We start from the raw sequence: 17,736 nt of genomic DNA, 5'->3' as shown, positions 1-17,736 counted from the left end.
CTTTTTCTCCCATTTTTCTATTTTTCTCCCATCCCAATTTCGTATTGTCCAGTTCTACCCTCCCCTGTCTCGAACGCTGTTAGGCCATGCCTCCCACAGGCCGGCTGCAATGTGGACGAAGCCTTGCATCACATGTCCCCTCCGGTAAACGAGGAGGCAGCCGTCGCATCTTTTCACCTGCACAGCGCAATCTCTCAGCGGCGAGGGTCTGCGTGGGAGGGTCACGCCGCGCCCGTTGCTTCCTGATTCTGCTGCGCAGGCGCACCAACCGACATGTAGGAGTCGCTGTCCACAACGTCCGATCCCCACCCACCAGCTTCCCACCCCTAACACTGCCAATTGCGTTAGTATGAACGACCAGCCAAGCTGGTAGCAATGCCGAGAGCTGGGCTCGAACCCAGCATCTCCTGCATTAGTGGCGAGCGCCTTGCCCATTGCGCCACTTAGCCGACCTTATTTATTCTTTCTTTATACATTTTCTTGAACTGAAAGATATTTATACAACCTTTAGAGAATTCCACAGATAATTATAATGACTTTTCTTTTAATTAAACAGAACTAATAAGGCATGCTGCAAAGTTGAGGAGGCCCATCCAAATCGACAGTTGGCATAAACTGGTTCGTTTATAGGCGAATACTTCCATCTACTGGATGGATATGGTAATACATGACTATCCTGTTGGTCGGCTGTATTCGCAGTTCATTGATTGAGCTGACTCACTTGATGTCTCCCACCCGTCTCTGCGAAACAGAGCCTTTGTATGTTTTATATAGTAGGGCTATAGGTCTTCTCCTATGTAGTCTTTTTATTTTATCATTATTATTTTTAGACGATGTGCCTAAAACTTTTGTTAGAGCTTGTATAGCTGTCAACATTGGGATTTGAAAAAACGGGAGATTTCGCCCCCGCCCCCGCCCCCTCCCAATGTAGTCTCCTCCCCCTTGTATGTATATATTTTCTGTTAGGATGTTTGTTGACAGCTGCTCTCTGCTGAGCTGCCTCGTCGCTGGAATCTGCTGGTCAAAACCTGTATGTAAGGACTGGGTGAACTACTAATTGCTACATTAAATTTATCAGATACCTGGTTGAAAGTGAAATGCTGTGTACATCCCTGCATTAAATGAATGGAAGTGTCAGTGTTTCTGTAGGAGATGGAACGCCTGCTCTTGTCGGCACTGCACAGCCGTGGAATCGCAAGGCCATAGATTTAGAATAGATAGAAAGGGCACATTGTGGTGTATCATAATTAATTTATTGAATACAATAGGATTTTTATAACGTTGACACAAGGAATATTTACACTAAGTTCTCTTTTACCTCTTATTTAATTAATTCATTAATTGAATTGTAGGTACTGTTTATATTGTACATAGTCCTGTGTGTTGTATATTGTGTCCTATGTTACTGTTGTGTTTATTGTCTCTTTCTATATACACACGTAATTGAATTTTTCTGTATGTCTTGCACAAATTGGAAAATGACAAAGTTGACTTTGACTTTTAACATGTGTCTATAGTGTCAGACACTAATTGTAATGTTAAAAACGGATACTGCTGTAATATAAAGTGAAATTCTACCATGCCTCAATGTATCAACTTTAAACATACACTAAATGTTAATGTTAGAATTTCCATTATTTTCACCATGTGCAACATTTCCTAAGAACAGCAATGTCCATTCTATCAACTCCAAATCTGTGCTATGAGCTCAATTCTCCCGGTGCATGCAGAAGTAGAATTGCTGTCTTGTTTTGGATGAATGAGTAGAAATGAAAAACGGAAATCTTGTTTTATTAAAGTAGTTTTGACATGTGATATAGATAAAGATATTGTTTCATTGTGTATTGATTAACGTTACATTTGCGCTTCATTACTTTACAAAAGTTATACTGGCACATGGGTCTAATACAGCAATGGATTATGGGTAAATGCAACGTTAAAGCAGTGCCAATGTAAGACTGACTTTACAGTATAAAGTAGGCAGTAGGGTATTATTTGGACTAAAGAATGGTGTTGTCTCACCCTACTCGCATGTTGAGGGAGAGCACCATACATTATACACTGAGTAACCACAGCCGAGAGTGAGCTCTCCGGGAACAACCCCACTTTGCCCGACAGTTAATTTTCTAAATAGTACAGGTTTGAGTGGTAGGATATAGAGTAGTGTAGAATAGGGATTGGCATGTGCATAATCCATCTAGCTCTAAAATCAATTTCAGTAGGTGGCGGTAATGCACCAACACGTTAGTGCCAACCGCCAATAAACATTAGAAGAAGAAGAAGAAGAAGAAGAAGAAGAAGAAGAAGAAGAAGTTTGGCAATTTTTATTTTGGCTAAGATCAACTGTAGTATTTTGTAGGCAACCATCTTCTGGGCTGACTTGTGCTAATGGTCTAATCTACACTGCTGCCACTTGTCGTCATGGAGGGGAATAGCAGCCATTTTGTATAAATAAAAAAAACAGAAAATACGGGAACATATTTTAACGGGGGAGACGGTTGAAATACGGGAGAATCCCGGGAAAAACGGGAGGGTTGACAGGTATGTAATAAAGGCGGAAACATATAATATCCATCTTCTAGTCATAAGACCAACATGGTCAAATAGCGTTTAAGACAATCAATCAATTGTTATGGAGCAAATTAATTGGTTAGCTACTGCTAGTTTGCCTCGAATAAATAGCCACTTGTCTATAAATGTTGTTATTTTTATGCTGATATAGCTATGGTAATGTTTTGAAATGTTAGAGGGGCATTGTTAATCAGAGGAACGAGCTATATACAATTATTTGGAACCTTCTGTACTGAACCTTCTGATACTGTATGTAGGCCTACATTGTATTATGATTATGCCAGAGTAATATCATAAGACGCCCTTCCTCACACAAGCTTTCGCAATATGGTATTTTCGTGGAGGTTCTTTTGTGCCCTTTCAGTCATAGATGTTTCGTTGGCCCAATGACATGTCTAGCTGAAAACCCATGCCCGCCCTGCAGTGCTGTTGTAGCCAATTGTCATTGAATGGTTCAAAAAGGGGCGGGGTGAAGAGCATAGCAAGGTAGTTTGACTGTATATAAAGTAACGTCGGCAAGTGGAAGAAAAAAATAGTTTAGCGTCGCTTCTCAGACCGCAGCAGTCGGGGAGACGTTGTTGTTGTTGTTTGAAACAGCAAACCAGTTCAATATTAATGAATTTACTAACACACTTTCGCCCTGTCCAGTTACTCATCTATTAACGCACTAAACATTTTAATCTCCCGAAGTTTCCGTTTAGTAAATGGAGGAGAAGAAGGAAGACGGAGACTCGGAGATTCAGGAACACGGACCCGAACATTGGTTCTCAAAATGGGAGCGGCAGTGTTTGGCCGAAGCGGAGCAAAGGGAACCAAACGAAGAGGAAGCCGATAACGACCAAGACAAATTGTGGCATCTCTTCCAAAACTCTGCCACGGCTGTCGCACAACTATACAAAGGTATGAAATAGGGTGTTACGTGTTTGCTAGTGTAGCTAACTTCTTTAGCTGGTAACGTTAGTTAGCTAGTTAGCTGCGGGCTAACCTCGCTATAACGTTACATGGCGAACGGAACTAGTTTCAGCTGGAAGCTAACGTTAGCTAGCACAGCTAGCTGGGTGTAGCAGCTGTTCGAGGCGAAGCTAAAGTTAGCTTGTGTGTTAGCAACAAAGAACTTATTAACTCGTCGTGTCTCAGGTGACTGTCGTCTTTCCCTTGTTAGCTGACCTTAGCTAGCATTACCATGCATCGCTATTAACCTGCTAACGTTAGCTAACTAGAATCTAGCAGAGTCGACGAACTTCGATGACCGGTGAACAGTGTTTACTAGCGAATATGGCTAACCTTAGCCAGGCTAGGTTACAAAATGGCGATGGTAACAACAATCATTGCTACGCGACATTCCCTGGTGACAGATTGCCTCCCGCACTGTCAACGCCGCCTTCTATTGTCGGTCGGGTGTAACTTTACTTAATCTGTACATTGGGTCTGAGGTTAGTTGAGATTGAAATGCACTTGTGTCGCTTAGCTCACTTGGCTTCCAAGCTCTCGGCCGCCTGCTGCTGAGTGAGCAGTTTTATTAGCAATGCATAGCTAACCTTAAAAATCAAACAAAATGGCGAGGATCTTATTGCTTAGCCGTGGAATTATTTGCTTTTTGTACACTAAGACATACCAAACTCAAATTCAAGTCGATCGGGGAAATCTAATTGTCACCCCAACCAGGGAAGTAACGTTATGTTTGACATGGCAACTTTACTGCTGAGAGGGCAGTTAAGTTCGCTCGTCGGTGCTTTTGCCACTTTAGCGAGCTGTCGAGTTGGCCATCTAGCGCCGGCTGACAGTTATTTTTATGCTAAAGCCATGTCTCTGCAACTCTAGATGCAAGACAAAATGGCGAATGAAAATAGTCATCATGAAACCTCTCGTGTTTCTCAGACTTTTTGTTTATCGGTCTCTGTAACATGTCTTTGTATAATAACGCTATGCAAGAGACATTAGCCCCAGTGTAGTATTTGCATTAGGTGTATCCACGAACAACAGGAAAGACAAATATTTCGAATGTCCAGTTTTGCCATCTGGTATCAACAATCACTAATCACAGTGAGTGCTTTGGTTCTATTGTTAATAATTGAATGTTTGTCTGCGCAGACAGAGTATGCCACCAGCAGGGTCTGTCATTGTGGGTGCCATTTCAGAATGCTGCTACTGCGGTCACCAACCTCTACAAAGGTAAGAACATTTTCCTATGGTCTTGTGTTTTAGAGTGTTACTTTTATTGATTTTGAATCGTCGCCTACTTCTACACCTGCTGTCGGGAACCATGACGCCAGATAGACGAAATCTCATTGATTTCCCCGTCCACTGAAATGGTAAACAGAACCGCACTCCCATCTCTTAACATTTCCCTATTGATCTGCCTATAGCAGTGCTCATCACTGCTGGTGGACAATGGGGCTTTTTTAAATATAATTTCAAAGAGTTCTCTAATCAAAGAGGTTTTCTTTGTAATCTAGACTTTTGCTTCAATTGTAGTTTTTGTCTGTCAACTGTGGAGGAACTGGACTGAAGGTTTTTTGACCAATACACCCTGTGAGGACATGTTTCAGTTCACACAGACCTGTCCAATCAAAACTATTCCCCCTTTTCCCAGATCCAAAAAGGCCAATTGAGCCATCTCGGACCCTGTCCCCTTTTCTTGATCCTCCAATCACAACTGTTGCTTTAAAATTTTGCCAGAGGAAAATAACCGTTGTGATTGGAGGATCAAGGAAAGAGGGCAGGGTTTGAGAAATCAATTTATATCTACAGAACTAGGGATGGGCGTGAGTAATTGATTACTTGCGGCTATGAGAGAACCCGAACCAGCTTGTGAGAATTTGTTGTAGCCAGCTAGCGTTGATGCTATTCAATGATATCAACATTAGCTAACTAACTAATGTTAATGCCATTCAGAATATAACAACACACAATAATGTTAATACAATTACATGCATCATTGTTTACAATGAACGGGTGGGGCTACTAGTGACCGAAAGGACTGGACACAGGGACAAGTTGAACATCAATTAATTTACAGGTAGTGTAAAAAGACCACAACAGGTAGTTTCGATCTGCGCTGTCGTGCCTACGCACCACAGGGGTTTTTCTATTATATACGGCTTTGACGCGCTGCCGGAAAAGAAAATCCTTGTCGATTGCCTGTAGCTGCATCTAATGTTGGCTACAGTTAAAACTAACCTAAAGTTAGTTGTTCACCAACAATCTCAACATTTGTATTAACGTTAACTCAAAAACACAGAACCGGACGACACAAGTTGTCTGCTCAATAGATGGGTTCCGCTAGCGATAATAACAACAATACTTCCGGTCGGGGTGTTTCAAAATAAAAGAGCAAAGTAAAACGCAGGAAAAGAAGTTTATTTTGTACAGCGTTTTCCTCCACAAGTACATAATTCACGATCACTCGAGTATAGCATGCAATCAATCTATCTGGATTTTTCTTAAAAATGCACATCCCTATACAGGACACAGATTGTTACCATTAAATGTGACAAAATAGTATCTTTTGTGCTTTTTTAGCTGCGACCAGATGGCTCACTAAGTTGACTGTTTCACAAAAGCGTCTCCACCCTCTAACTGCCACATTCTTCGACCTAGGAGGCTGAAATTGGGCATGGAGGTCAAGTGTTTGTGTGTGAATGCATACGCAGTCACAGCATTTGCACCTGTTCTATTATGCTACATCTCATGTGGTCCTCTTCATCTCACCTGTTTGATCCCCCTTTCCCCTCACCCAGAGAGTGTGGAGGCCCACCAGAGGAGCTACGACTTGGGGATCCAGATTGGTCACCAGCGCCGTAACAAGGTTAGATTTTTCTTCCGTTGCATTACTTCATGGTGAAGCAGCTCACATCTGATCCAATGTGTTGCATCACCGTGATATAAACACGAGCTGGACCCGTTCATGTCGACGCCATTAACACTTTGAGTACCGGCCATTAACATGGTAAAACATGGTTGAATGCCAGCACCCACTTCAATGATAGCGTTGTGAATGCATAATCTCTGTTTTAAATTATGGCTATGTGTCTAATCTGCCCGTTGTTTATCAATGACTTGTTTGCAGTCAACATAGTCGAAATGGATTGTTTTTTAATCGCTTCATTTCCGTTTTATAGCAATTTGAAAAGCCCTCGTTTTCAAAGATAATATAAAGATTCCGTGATAAAAGGCATTTACTGGAATATTCTGGAATACACAAATGTTGTAATTTTTTGGCCTATTTATGAATCGTTTTCAAATAAATGCTAGATTATCGATAGTATATGTGTACTTATGCACGCTATAGAAGCTGGCTGAAAAATCGATTATCATTTCCTGATCGCTTGCACAGCCACACACACACATGGGGCAAACGCTGATATATAGGTCAAAACAGATCCGATTATCCCAAGACTGGTGAAATAGGTTCCTTACCTTTTAGATCGGCTGTTATCCAAAAAGATTATTCCAATTCCTGATTGCCATATCAAATATCGATCACGCTTATTGATTAGTGTTGGGTACTGTAAATGCATAATCCACACGTTTTCCGGGCTGGCAAGCACAATGGATTCTTTTGGCCTTGAAATGAGGAAACTGCCCCCCCCCCCCTCTGTCAGTCTAAAGTAATGGGGTGCAGTACCACAGGGAGAGACGATAGGGGGCGGTATCTTCCCAATTGAGCTCAGAGTCTGCAACACTAGTGTGAGGCTCGATTGATGAAATATGAATTCAAATCGCCAACAAACAAAAAAGGACAAACAAACACTATATAGCGTTGGCGGGCACTCAAAGGTCGGCATGAACTAACGACAAAAAGCGTGGCTGGCATAAAGTCTTAATATGACTGGTTATTTGAATGTTTTTTTAATGTATGGTGTTGTATGGCAGGATGTGCTGGCATGGGTAAAGAAACGCAGAAGAACCATTCGCAGGGAGGATCTCATCAGCTTCCTCTGTGGCAAAGTTCCACCGCCCAGGAGCAGCAGGGCCAACCCACGGCTGGCCATGATGGCCCCCAGCCGGGCTAACCCCTCATCCGAGACCGGCTCCTCCGTGGAGACTGACCTTCAGCCTTTCAGGGAGGCAATAGCGCTCCATGGTGAGATATATTTGTGAAAAAGTCTAGATTTAACGTGCAAGAAAAGACTAGGCTAAGTGGTAAAGTTTTGCCTTAAATATCAACGTGCCTGGTTTAGGTTTTATATAAATTGAGTGGTGTGTATGATGACAAATTGTCAGTAAGCAAATGGTGCCTAGCAACAAATCTAATTCCATCCAGTTAACTAGTGCTAACATTGTAGCTAATGAAAGACCTTTTAGACTTATCTGTTGAAGTTGGCAGTACTGTTTGGCATGCCCAGTATGGGCCATGTTGCAGTGTATTGTTATATAGCATTGGTATTTTCAATTCCTGGGAGCTCACATCAAACGGGTTCGGGTCTGAAGTTTGCAATGCTGTTTGGGAGGGTATGGGTCATGTAATACATGCTTAGTTTGTAGTTCCATAGTGTAACTGCTTATATTCATTTTAGAGGCTTGGATTTCCTCATTGAACGCTTATGCTCTTAATTCAGATAGAGGAGTCTGCATTGTACTGTGATGAATGAGGTTGCCTCTGACGCATGGACTTCCTTATCGACTCACATGTATTCATAGAGACCATAGTGTTGCTGTTGAAATTAGATTCCATTATAGATACTCATAGAATGGCTTCCATTGAACCTAGATGAACATATTGTTCACATCTAAATAGGGGAGCATTTGGTCTGTCAGTGTGCAGAGACTGACGGACTGGCCATCTGGCAAGGTGTGCAAATGGCAGGCGGGACCCGAGCTATGGGCAGCTAAAAAAACATGTACGGTAAACGTAAAAAAAAAAAACGTTCTTTGAAATACTTTATTTAGGCCCATTACCAAAAAATGCAAGGCCTGGAATTAAACAGACAATTTTTTAACAAGGTGCTTAAAAAATAATTGAAATTCAAATCAACCAAAAAATATAAAAATAAAAGAAAATTCATCTAATCTGGTGAGTCGCTGTGCACTCCAACTGCTTTTCCTTATTTCTTCACGTGTGACGCTCTAGTTGGCAAGTAGGCGAAGAAGATGGTTAAAAAAAATGGCATTTAAAAGTGAATTGTATCCTTCGAGTGACATCCTTGAAAATGAAAAACGGTGCTTGGAAAAGTACTTACAAGTCATTTAATTAAAATTTGCAATGTCTGTGGGAACCCTGTAATAAGGCAAATACCGATCATTACATTCAAATAAAAATCGGCCTTAACCCATTCTCTGCCATGCTTATATCCATCGCTGTTTGATCTCTGCCAGCACTGTAAGTCTATGGAGATGTTCACCTTCTTTGCAGGGCTATAACTTTTTAAATTGTATTGCTAAATTGACATTACTATGGCCCATTCAACATCGATTATCTATCGTTCAGGATGTAGGAACGTTTTACTTTTTCATTCATATGAAAATACCGTCAAGAGTATAAATATGTTTTTATCGTTTTCTGCAGTATTTCCCAGAACGTGAGATATAGGCACAAATGCATATATTAGATCATCAAATGCAGTTTTATACCGATCGACACTATATTAAAAATGTCAACTGTACATGGTCCTAAACGTTATGACTGATCATGCGCGGGTGAACGGGGGGGGGGGGGGTCGTTTATAATTCCGTGATAGTCGTTAGATGCTTCATGTAGTATGGGTGATATATTGATCAGAGCAGTTTGTATAGAAAATTATAAACAAAAACGCTGAAACTCACGTCAGTCTCCTCGTACCGTTGGGCGATGAGAGTGGAGCAAACATCCCAGTTATGTGGTGGGGATCGAGGCGATCCATTTCCGGTTTGTATATTACTAATACACGCTCAAATCATGTAGATTATTGAGTTATGGCAAAGATCCATATCCACTTGTGTGTATTGAGTCCCGCGACGATAAACGAGTGGCCTGACTGAATAGGGAGACTCACCGGTATCACGAGATCCACTTCCGGTTGCAACTCGCCGATCAGCCACCAGGTGGCAGTATTGAAGCGTTGCAGAGTTGTGCTGGCTCACACAGCATCCAACAAGGCTCCGGGAGTGAAATATGAATACCATGGCGAAAATATGAAATTATGATCAGAATCACGTCGTACGCCGTTATTGGCAGAATTCGCATGAACTTGAAACCCGTTGTACGACGTTATTGGCGGGGAAAGGGTTAATGTGGCAGTTGTCAAATCAATAAAAAATATGCAGTGATGGACATCCCTATCAAATTATTTTTTGTATGCTGTAGCAGCCCTCGCTGCACTCTGTCATTGTGTTTGTTGGTGTAAGTCGGCTGTTTTATTTAGTTTTATCTGGCACCTGTGCCCCACCTCACACACGCCCGAGTCTGTAGTAGCGATGGTTTCTATATTGCCGGTATTACGTTTCATCAAGTTTTCAACAGCCCAGGGCTGTACGCTGCGATGATCTCGTCGCAAATTGGCCGTTGCGATTGGTAAATAATATTTGGGGGCGGGCTTGCGAGTAGGGATTTCGAGCCTTGCATTCGCATTTCACTCCTAAATGATCCAAGGCGTGTGATGACGCTGAGCACTCAGGTATGATCAGCGGGGAAAATCAACTGAGCACTCACTCTGATAGACTGGCTGACTGATTTAGCTATGAAGAAAAGTAAAGTTAGTAGTAGGGATGGAAATCGATGGTTCCTAACTGGGTTTTGGCCATATGCTCCCGAAATTCTCCCGCTGTTTGGCTGCTTCTATGTGCAGTGAAAACTACTCGAAATGCTTTAGAACCTAGTCATTGATTTAGTTCAGGGTTAGCCGCGGAGCTAACGCTAGCTAACGTGAGCTAATCAAGCTCACAGAGCGAGATAAACAGCTGACAGCAGGTAGTACAGGTACAAATACAATAAAACAAGGGGTGGGGGCTGTTGTGTAAACCTTGTGTCGCGTCAATCTGGTCCACACGTTACTCGTTCATATCTCAGCCCGTGCTGAGATATGCCCATTCCGCGGTCTGTTAATAAAGTTTTCAATCAGACGGATGTATGGAAAGGCTTTTATTATAACATTCGTTGAGGTAAAATCATTATGCCTCATTTAGTCATCCTGCAGAGCACTGGTCTCCTACTCGTGGGCCGCGGGGAGCTAATGTTAGTAGCTTTGTTGTTAACACACAGGGCATTCAGGAAGTCAAAAACTAATGCCCTTGCCGATTGGTGCTAAGAACAGCAGGGCGGGTGCAAGCGTTGTGACGTAATTGGCAGACTCTACTGTCAATCAAAATTATTCTGTTTTCCGTCAGAATGAATGCATGAGAACTTTATTAACAGATTGCATAATGGGTACAATACAGTACAGGAGGATGAAGACCAGAGAAAGACTTTCGGCTTTTTTACATAAGGGTCCTCCATTTTCAATTCATCAAAACATTTAGAGACATACAAATATACAGTAGTTTCATTAAAATGCTATTGATTGATTGATTGATTTAAAACTTTATTAACATATTGCAGAATGGGTACAGTACAGCTCAATACATACAATTGTTAAGGGGATGCAGACCAGAGAAAGACTTTTGTCTTGTTTACATCAGGGTCCCCCATTTTCAATTCATATTTCATATCTAAATCATATAATATCTCATTGCTAAATATATGCAATATATAATCTAATAATCCAATCTAAATCTAATATATAATATAAAAATGCTAAATGCATGGGTATTTTATTTTGTCTTTAATGTTAGCTTGCAAACTCATACTGTCTTGGTAAGCCTCATAATGAATTGTTTGGGGTAAAAAAGAAAAACATTGTGATCGCCGAAAGGTCAGAAAATATCGTGATATCATATTTAGGCCATATCGCCCAGCCCTAGTTGGTTCATTATAAAAGATACAAACCTGACAACAAAAGCACTTAAATGTTAAATAAAAGGACCACAGTAATGAGGCAGGAGGAACATATTTTTTTGCACTATAATGGTAAAATTGTTATTTAAAAATTTGCCCCTAAAACATATTTTTTGCCCCTTAAGTGTGCCCCTAGTGAAAAAGCTTAGCGTACAGCCCTGCAGCCATGCAATCTTTTCCCAGTAATTAAGAATGTAATTTCTCTTTTATGGCAAGGGTGGCCGATACAGCTTTTGGTTACCGCTAATTGCCTTGCATCTGTTTTGTGGTACACATTTTCAGTTGTGTGATTTCACAGGATAACGTTATCCCACCTCATTGCCGTGAGTAGTGTGTTAATTTCCAATTGCAGCATGGTTTGTCAGAAATGGCCGGGGGTTACTGTTCAGCTTGGAAATTAGCCCACTGTATGTCATAAATGCCAGGGCTGTTTTTTTTTTAATCCCAGTCCAGTCGGTCACCGTTTGTGTGAGTGCAGGTGTACACCTCATAGCCCATAGCCACTGTGCACTCCCACATGTGGGTGATGTGTGGCTACGCTGTACATGTGCCTATGTATTGGCTGGCGGTGTGAGAGGGCCTCATTTTGTTGGTCAACCCTGGCACGTGTCTCTGAATGCCATTACTTTACTAAATGTCAGGGGGCTATTTGCAGGCTCTATTTTTGAATTTGCAGTTCACTTGGGTTCCAGTATGTAGTGACTCATCCACATACTGTGCTTGTGTTCTTGGAACGTCTATCCATGTATCCTTTTCTAAATGGGAGGCCATTTTAGGGTTGGTTTAGGTTGGGGCTAGTGTTGTGGGTTAGGCATTTGGTAATTAATAATGTTACAAGCGGGTCAGTCAAAGTCTGCGCTGTCTGTTCCCTCCGTGTTGTCTAGTCAAGATGTCTTGCATGTGATGTTTCTGTGTGCAGTAAGGCTTAAACCAGAGTAAATCACCAGGAAGCTGCAGTGAAATTCATCTAATCAACACAATATTCAGGAGTTTCTGTTAAACGACTCCCATTAACACTTTGATTGCCTAAGGCTAAATTCATGATATACCATAGGTTGCCAGCTCTATTTGTCTATGGAGAAATTCCCCTTCTTTGCAGGGCTATAACTTTTTAAATTCTATTGCTAAATTGCCATTATTAGGGCTCATTCAATGTCCTATATGTATTGTTCAGGGTGTATGAACGTTAAACGTTTTCATTCACATATTCATACTAAAATATGATCTAAAGTATAAGTATGTTTTCATCTCTTTCTGCAGCTTTCTCCAGAACGTGATTTATAGCCCCAAATGCATTATATTGATGATCAAATACAGTTTGATAGCAATGGGCGTGATATAAAAAAATCCAACTGGACGGACTTCTGGAAGTTACTACACATCTGATGTTGACCGGATGGGCGAGGGGGCGTTTATAATTCCGTGGGCAGCGTTATACCATTCATCTAATGTGGGTCAAATGTTCATCAGATCAGTTAGTATAGAAGACATTGAAAAATAATGCTGAATCTTACCGTATCTTCCTCGCGCCGTTGGGCGATGAGCGTGGAGTATACATTTTCCTATTATGGGATGTTGGAATACCCGGTCCATTTCCAGGTTGTATAATGGTATATACATCCAAATCATGTTGTTTATAGAGTTATTGGCAACGGATCGCTATGTATTGTGACGAGCTAGAGTGCCGGGACCTTTACCGAGTGCCCGGAAGTAATATGGGAGAACAGCACATCGTCCAAGTAACTTCCTGTTAGGCGATTGCGCCGATCGGCCACCAGATGGCGCTCTTGAACCGCTAGAGGGTTCAGTGGGGCTTTTTGGTGGGTCTCAGGCCAGCGGATGGGAAATATGAATCCGATCACAGATTTTTGAAATATTGATATCAAAGACGAGTTACGGCGTCTTCGGCAACTTGAGCATGGCTGGGAAGGACGCCTAAACACGTCTTCCGGCAGTTAAAGTGTTAATGAAACTCGGATCTGTTGGCAGCATCAGTTGCATGTGGGAGATGCTATGTGCCTTTATATCGTCATGCTGCTATATCGTTGATATGGTATCAATTCAAACTATGCCAATTTTCAATACTTGCGTTTGTCACAGTCAATCACTACCAGTGTTATTGTATCCAACATGACTTTTTTAATTTTTTTTTGAATACCTACCTGCACCATGCACATTACAACGAATTGAAACGAGCACTGTTGTATACTATCTAATCTATACTATAGAATGCAGGGTATCAGTATTAATATTTTCAAACGATACCAGCCAGAGACTGAGCTACTTTGGAGGATGCATGCATGTACAGTGTTTCCCCTGAAAAAAATTCAGCAGCGGTGCTGTGCCTCTAAGGGGGTCCGGGGGCATTCGAACACGCGAATCTAGCCGCTCCGGGGTTTGGTGACTAACGCAATCTCCGTTACGCCACCTGACCGCCCTCATTATATATATATATATTTTTTTTTTATTATAGTCTAGTAACTAGACTATTAAATTTTTTTTAAATATATATATAATATAGACTAGTTCATAGCAGCGGCGGTCCTAATTCCTGCTGAATGCATATAGGGGAAACACTGATGTATGTGTATATAGTGGCAAACGTGCAAAACAATATGACTCCTAGGTTACTGGAGTTGGAGTGGAAGCTGCAATGACTGAGCTGCCAAGAGTTGAGATGACGAGTTAAACATAATGTTGACTCTTGCGTCTGAGTAGTTTATCTGCTCTCGTGCTGCCATGTCATGTCTTGTGTCATGTTGTACTGCTGTATGTAGGTTATAGGCCACCAGTGCACTTATTGGTTTAATTTGGATACCATGGCATATTTACCGTTACCCAGCAGTCTAATTTAATGAACATCAATTAGTTTAGCTTATATAATTCCTATACCCAAGCAGATAGTGCTGTATACCATGCAGCACTATGTATATTAGCCACACACGCACACTAGGGCTGAAATCTATTAAAATTTTCATTGTGTATAAAAAAATGGTATTGTGTTGCTGCAGAGATGTCCTGGTCTACAACTCGCAGTTCAGACTTAAATATCCCCTCCATGCATTTTTAAACACCTTAAAGTGTTGTATTTGAACTAGGGCTGGGTGATATGGCCAAAAATGATATCGCGATAACGATATCGATAACTATATCCTATCACTCGATATTATCGATATTGTTATAAGTTTACATTTAAAAAATAATAATTTATAAACAAATTATGTATGTTTATTTTACAGCAATTCTTTGTCGTTGCCGCCATCTTTAGTGTTACATCCCCTCACACTCCAGTTCTCAGGCTGCAGCTGGTTTGAAAGCGAAAGTAAACTGGCTTCTCTGCTGGCTGTGGCTCCAGGGGAGTTGAACAGTTCTGGCTCTACTAGTTTCTTTTCTATCTTGGCGCTTTTTTGGTGGACAAACCACCGCACATGTGCACCGTGACTCGTGAATGGAGACTAGCTCTGCTAGCACACATAGCCTATTGTGTACAGACTGTTTCAAACTGTATTTTAAATTAGAAAGCAAACAAAATAAATGGACGAGAGAAATAAATCTCAATTTGGTCAGTATTGTCATTTGGACAAACAAAGGCATTACTTTAAGTTGCAGGCAAGAAAGAAGTCTGTCCACTGTCTCTGGTTTTAAAACTGCCCTGTTGCAGGTCAGGTTGCAATCGATCCCCCCCCCCCCCCCGATATATATATTTTTATATCTATTATTAAAATATATCGCGATAATTATCGTTATATCGCCCAGCCCTAATTTGAACAATTAGTTTGATATGGTTTTTACACAAATGTTAGATGAACTACTCTCTTAGCAGCATTCCTACACCTTTGCCCTAATTGAAAATTCAAGGATCTATGAACGCTGCCCCCCCTCATGTCTTCCCCCAAGCTAGTTAACTTGCGTCTTTTTACACCTAAATTCTTCACCCAAAACGCAACTCTTCTTAGCTTAAATAATCGAAGAGATTTGCAGTTTTTGCGCATAGATCACTAGATGTATCAACCTTTCACCTTAACATTTCATATTAGCAGTTAGTATTTCCTGGTTGACTGTGCGGCCAGCTGGGCAATGGCAACCATGGATTAGTTGCGTCACACAGGCCGGCTCAGATATTGACAAGACGAGTTCTTCACAAATGAGAATCTTTAGTCAAGTTATGCCTCCAAGAGAGTTAACTAGAGAGAATTTGAGTGGAGGGGACCTTTTTTAAGGAAAGATCTGATTTTGTAGAGACTTCTGTAAAAATTGCATCGTGATCATTTAATACTTTTTTCAATTAGAATGACGTGCAAATGCCTCCCTTTCTGACGTCCTCCCTCCTCCCCTCCCAGGTCTGAGTGGAGCCATGGCAAGCATCAGCGTGCGCTCGGGTGCCCCGGGGTCTCCCACCCACGTCAGCGGCGGCGCGAGCGGCGTCAGCGGGGCGGGGTCGGGGGGGCAGGTGTGCCGCAGCAGGCGGAATGGGCTCCACGATGTGGACCTGAACACTTTCATCTCGGAGGAGATGGCCCTCCATCTGGACTCTACAGGCTCCGCCTCTGCTGGGGGGGGAGGAGGTGGCGGCGGGGCCAGGAAACGAAACTCCGCCCAGTGCAGTGACGTCATCACGGACTCCCCTACCCACAAACGTAACCGGATGATCTGACGGGGCCGCCGTGCTGGGGGGGGGGGGGGGGGGGGCACCTTGACGAAAGAATAGGGCGACGGACATATGGAAGGACTGACACACGTTTGGATGGCTTTGAAGATAATCTGGGCTGATCTATAACGGGGATAGGGAAGTGTTCCATTTAGTGTTTTTGAGTGGTGGCTGAATTATTTTCCTTGTCTCCTTTCCTTCTTCCTAAGTGGAAGTCATCGATCTGAGCCTAAAGCACTTGATTTGGGTGTGGGCATGACTCGACGGATCTGAACGACATCGCGTGGCCATTCCAGCTGTTGGGCGATGGCTTGAAATAAGGGAGACGGCAAGAGATCTGTCGCCACCGCGTCTTGGGACACAGACCTTCCCTCAGGGGGAGAACATGTACTGTGCTGCTTGAAGATGAAAAGCCACTTGAACCTTTTACTCCTATGGCCCCCTCCTCACCCCCCCCCCCCATTCTCACCCATCCCCTTAACAAGGAAACGAGGGCCATGATCGCATCGTCACACACTCAGTGAATTCAGTTTGTTTTGTTGCCAAACATTGGAACCGCCGCTGTCTGCGACCCATCGTTGCGTCTGTATTCTCTCCGTTTCACCTAGTCGTCATCACACTTCTCAGTGGCCAACGTCTTGTGAGTGGTGGTGGTGGTGGTGATGGACGGACATATGGCAAGTTAGATCAGCGAATAGGAGCGCATCTCTGTGGCTTCTCCCCCTGCCTCTGCTGCCTGTGACCAGTTAACATTGCCGTGACTACTCGATTGACGGCTGATAACTACCAATAGCAGGCTATTGATGTTTTGATATTTAGACCTTATGTCTGCTAACGTCTCTGCGTTGACAGTGGTGTTAGATTTTAGTTCAGCCAGTTGCCCTTTCAACCACCAGTGTTCCTAATATAGGTTTGTCTGCCACTGTTGCTGCCGTTCTAGCCGAGTTAATTTGACCAGACACACTCCCCCCCCCCCCCCCCCCCCCCCACGTTTATTTGTGTTGTTTGTGGCAATGAAGAGGAAAGGACGTTTTTGTTTTGTTCTCACAGCTTCGGAGACATCAGTCTGCATATTTTGACCCCTCCCCCCCCCTTAGTCTTTCCCCCTAGTCTTTATTGAAAGCAGCTGCTATTCTATGTGATGGTGTGATATTCTAATTGAGAGTTGCAATAATGATTTTGCACTTAGCTTTCACCTCCTTAAATCATGCAAACAAATATTTTACTCTTCCATCAAATCCCAGTCGTAGCCTCTGCTCCTACAGAGTAAATACACAGTCCTTTCTGTTTGGCTGAGTACGTATGGCGACCTCCCGCACCGACACATGTTTAGCAAAGGGTTCCTTCCTGCACGTGTCTGGAACTGTATTAATTTTAGTCATCCAGATCATGAGACTTCTTGGAAGTTGGAAAGTGTGAGAACGGATCGCTCCCGATCCACAATTTACTGCAATTATGCGTTGTAAACCCAGTGTCATTTGCCAAATAGTGCTATATTTTGGTGAGGAGTAATCTCCAGCTAAAGAGCGGTATGGCCCGGTTTGGCGAGTTGTATTGCTCGGCCATCATCAGAATACGTTATTCTGAACACCGACCCGCATCTCAA

The 17,736-nt window shown here is 42.5% G+C and overlaps 1 protein-coding gene across 1 annotated transcript; it reads left to right on the top strand.

The window, feature by feature from the left end:
- Window positions 1–3,118: 3,118 nt before the first annotated feature.
- LOC311240363 (HUWE1-associated protein modifying stress responses-like) lies at window positions 3,119–16,165 on the top strand. Its single transcript, XM_084328946.1, has 5 exons — window positions 3,119–3,471; window positions 4,663–4,743; window positions 6,312–6,379; window positions 7,447–7,657; window positions 15,823–16,165. Exons 1-5 carry the CDS (start codon window positions 3,276–3,278, stop codon window positions 16,134–16,136), a joined length of 870 nt encoding a protein of 289 aa, XP_084185072.1. The 5' UTR covers window positions 3,119–3,275; the 3' UTR covers window positions 16,137–16,165.
- The last annotated feature ends 1,571 nt before the right edge of the window (window positions 16,166–17,736 follow it).

Source organism: Notolepis coatsorum, assembly GCF_963971535.1.
Source record: "Notolepis coatsorum genome assembly, chromosome: 14".
In the NCBI taxonomy this organism is placed as follows: Eukaryota; Metazoa; Chordata; class Actinopteri; order Aulopiformes; family Paralepididae; genus Notolepis; species Notolepis coatsorum.
Note: the sequence above shows the minus strand (reverse complement) of the source record. Positions and strands in the feature narration are given on the sequence as shown.

Excerpts from the sequence above, each read along its gene's own strand:
- LOC311240363 (XM_084328946.1), top strand. The coding sequence starts at position 3,276 with ATGGAGGAGAAGAAGGAAGACGGAGACTCGGAGATTCAGGAACACGGA. Across the intron at positions 3,472-4,662 it reads TGTCGCACAACTATACAAAG|ACAGAGTATGCCACCAGCAG; the intron begins GTATGAAATAGG and ends TTGTCTGCGCAG. Across the intron at positions 4,744-6,311 it reads GGTCACCAACCTCTACAAAG|AGAGTGTGGAGGCCCACCAG; the intron begins GTAAGAACATTT and ends CCCCTCACCCAG.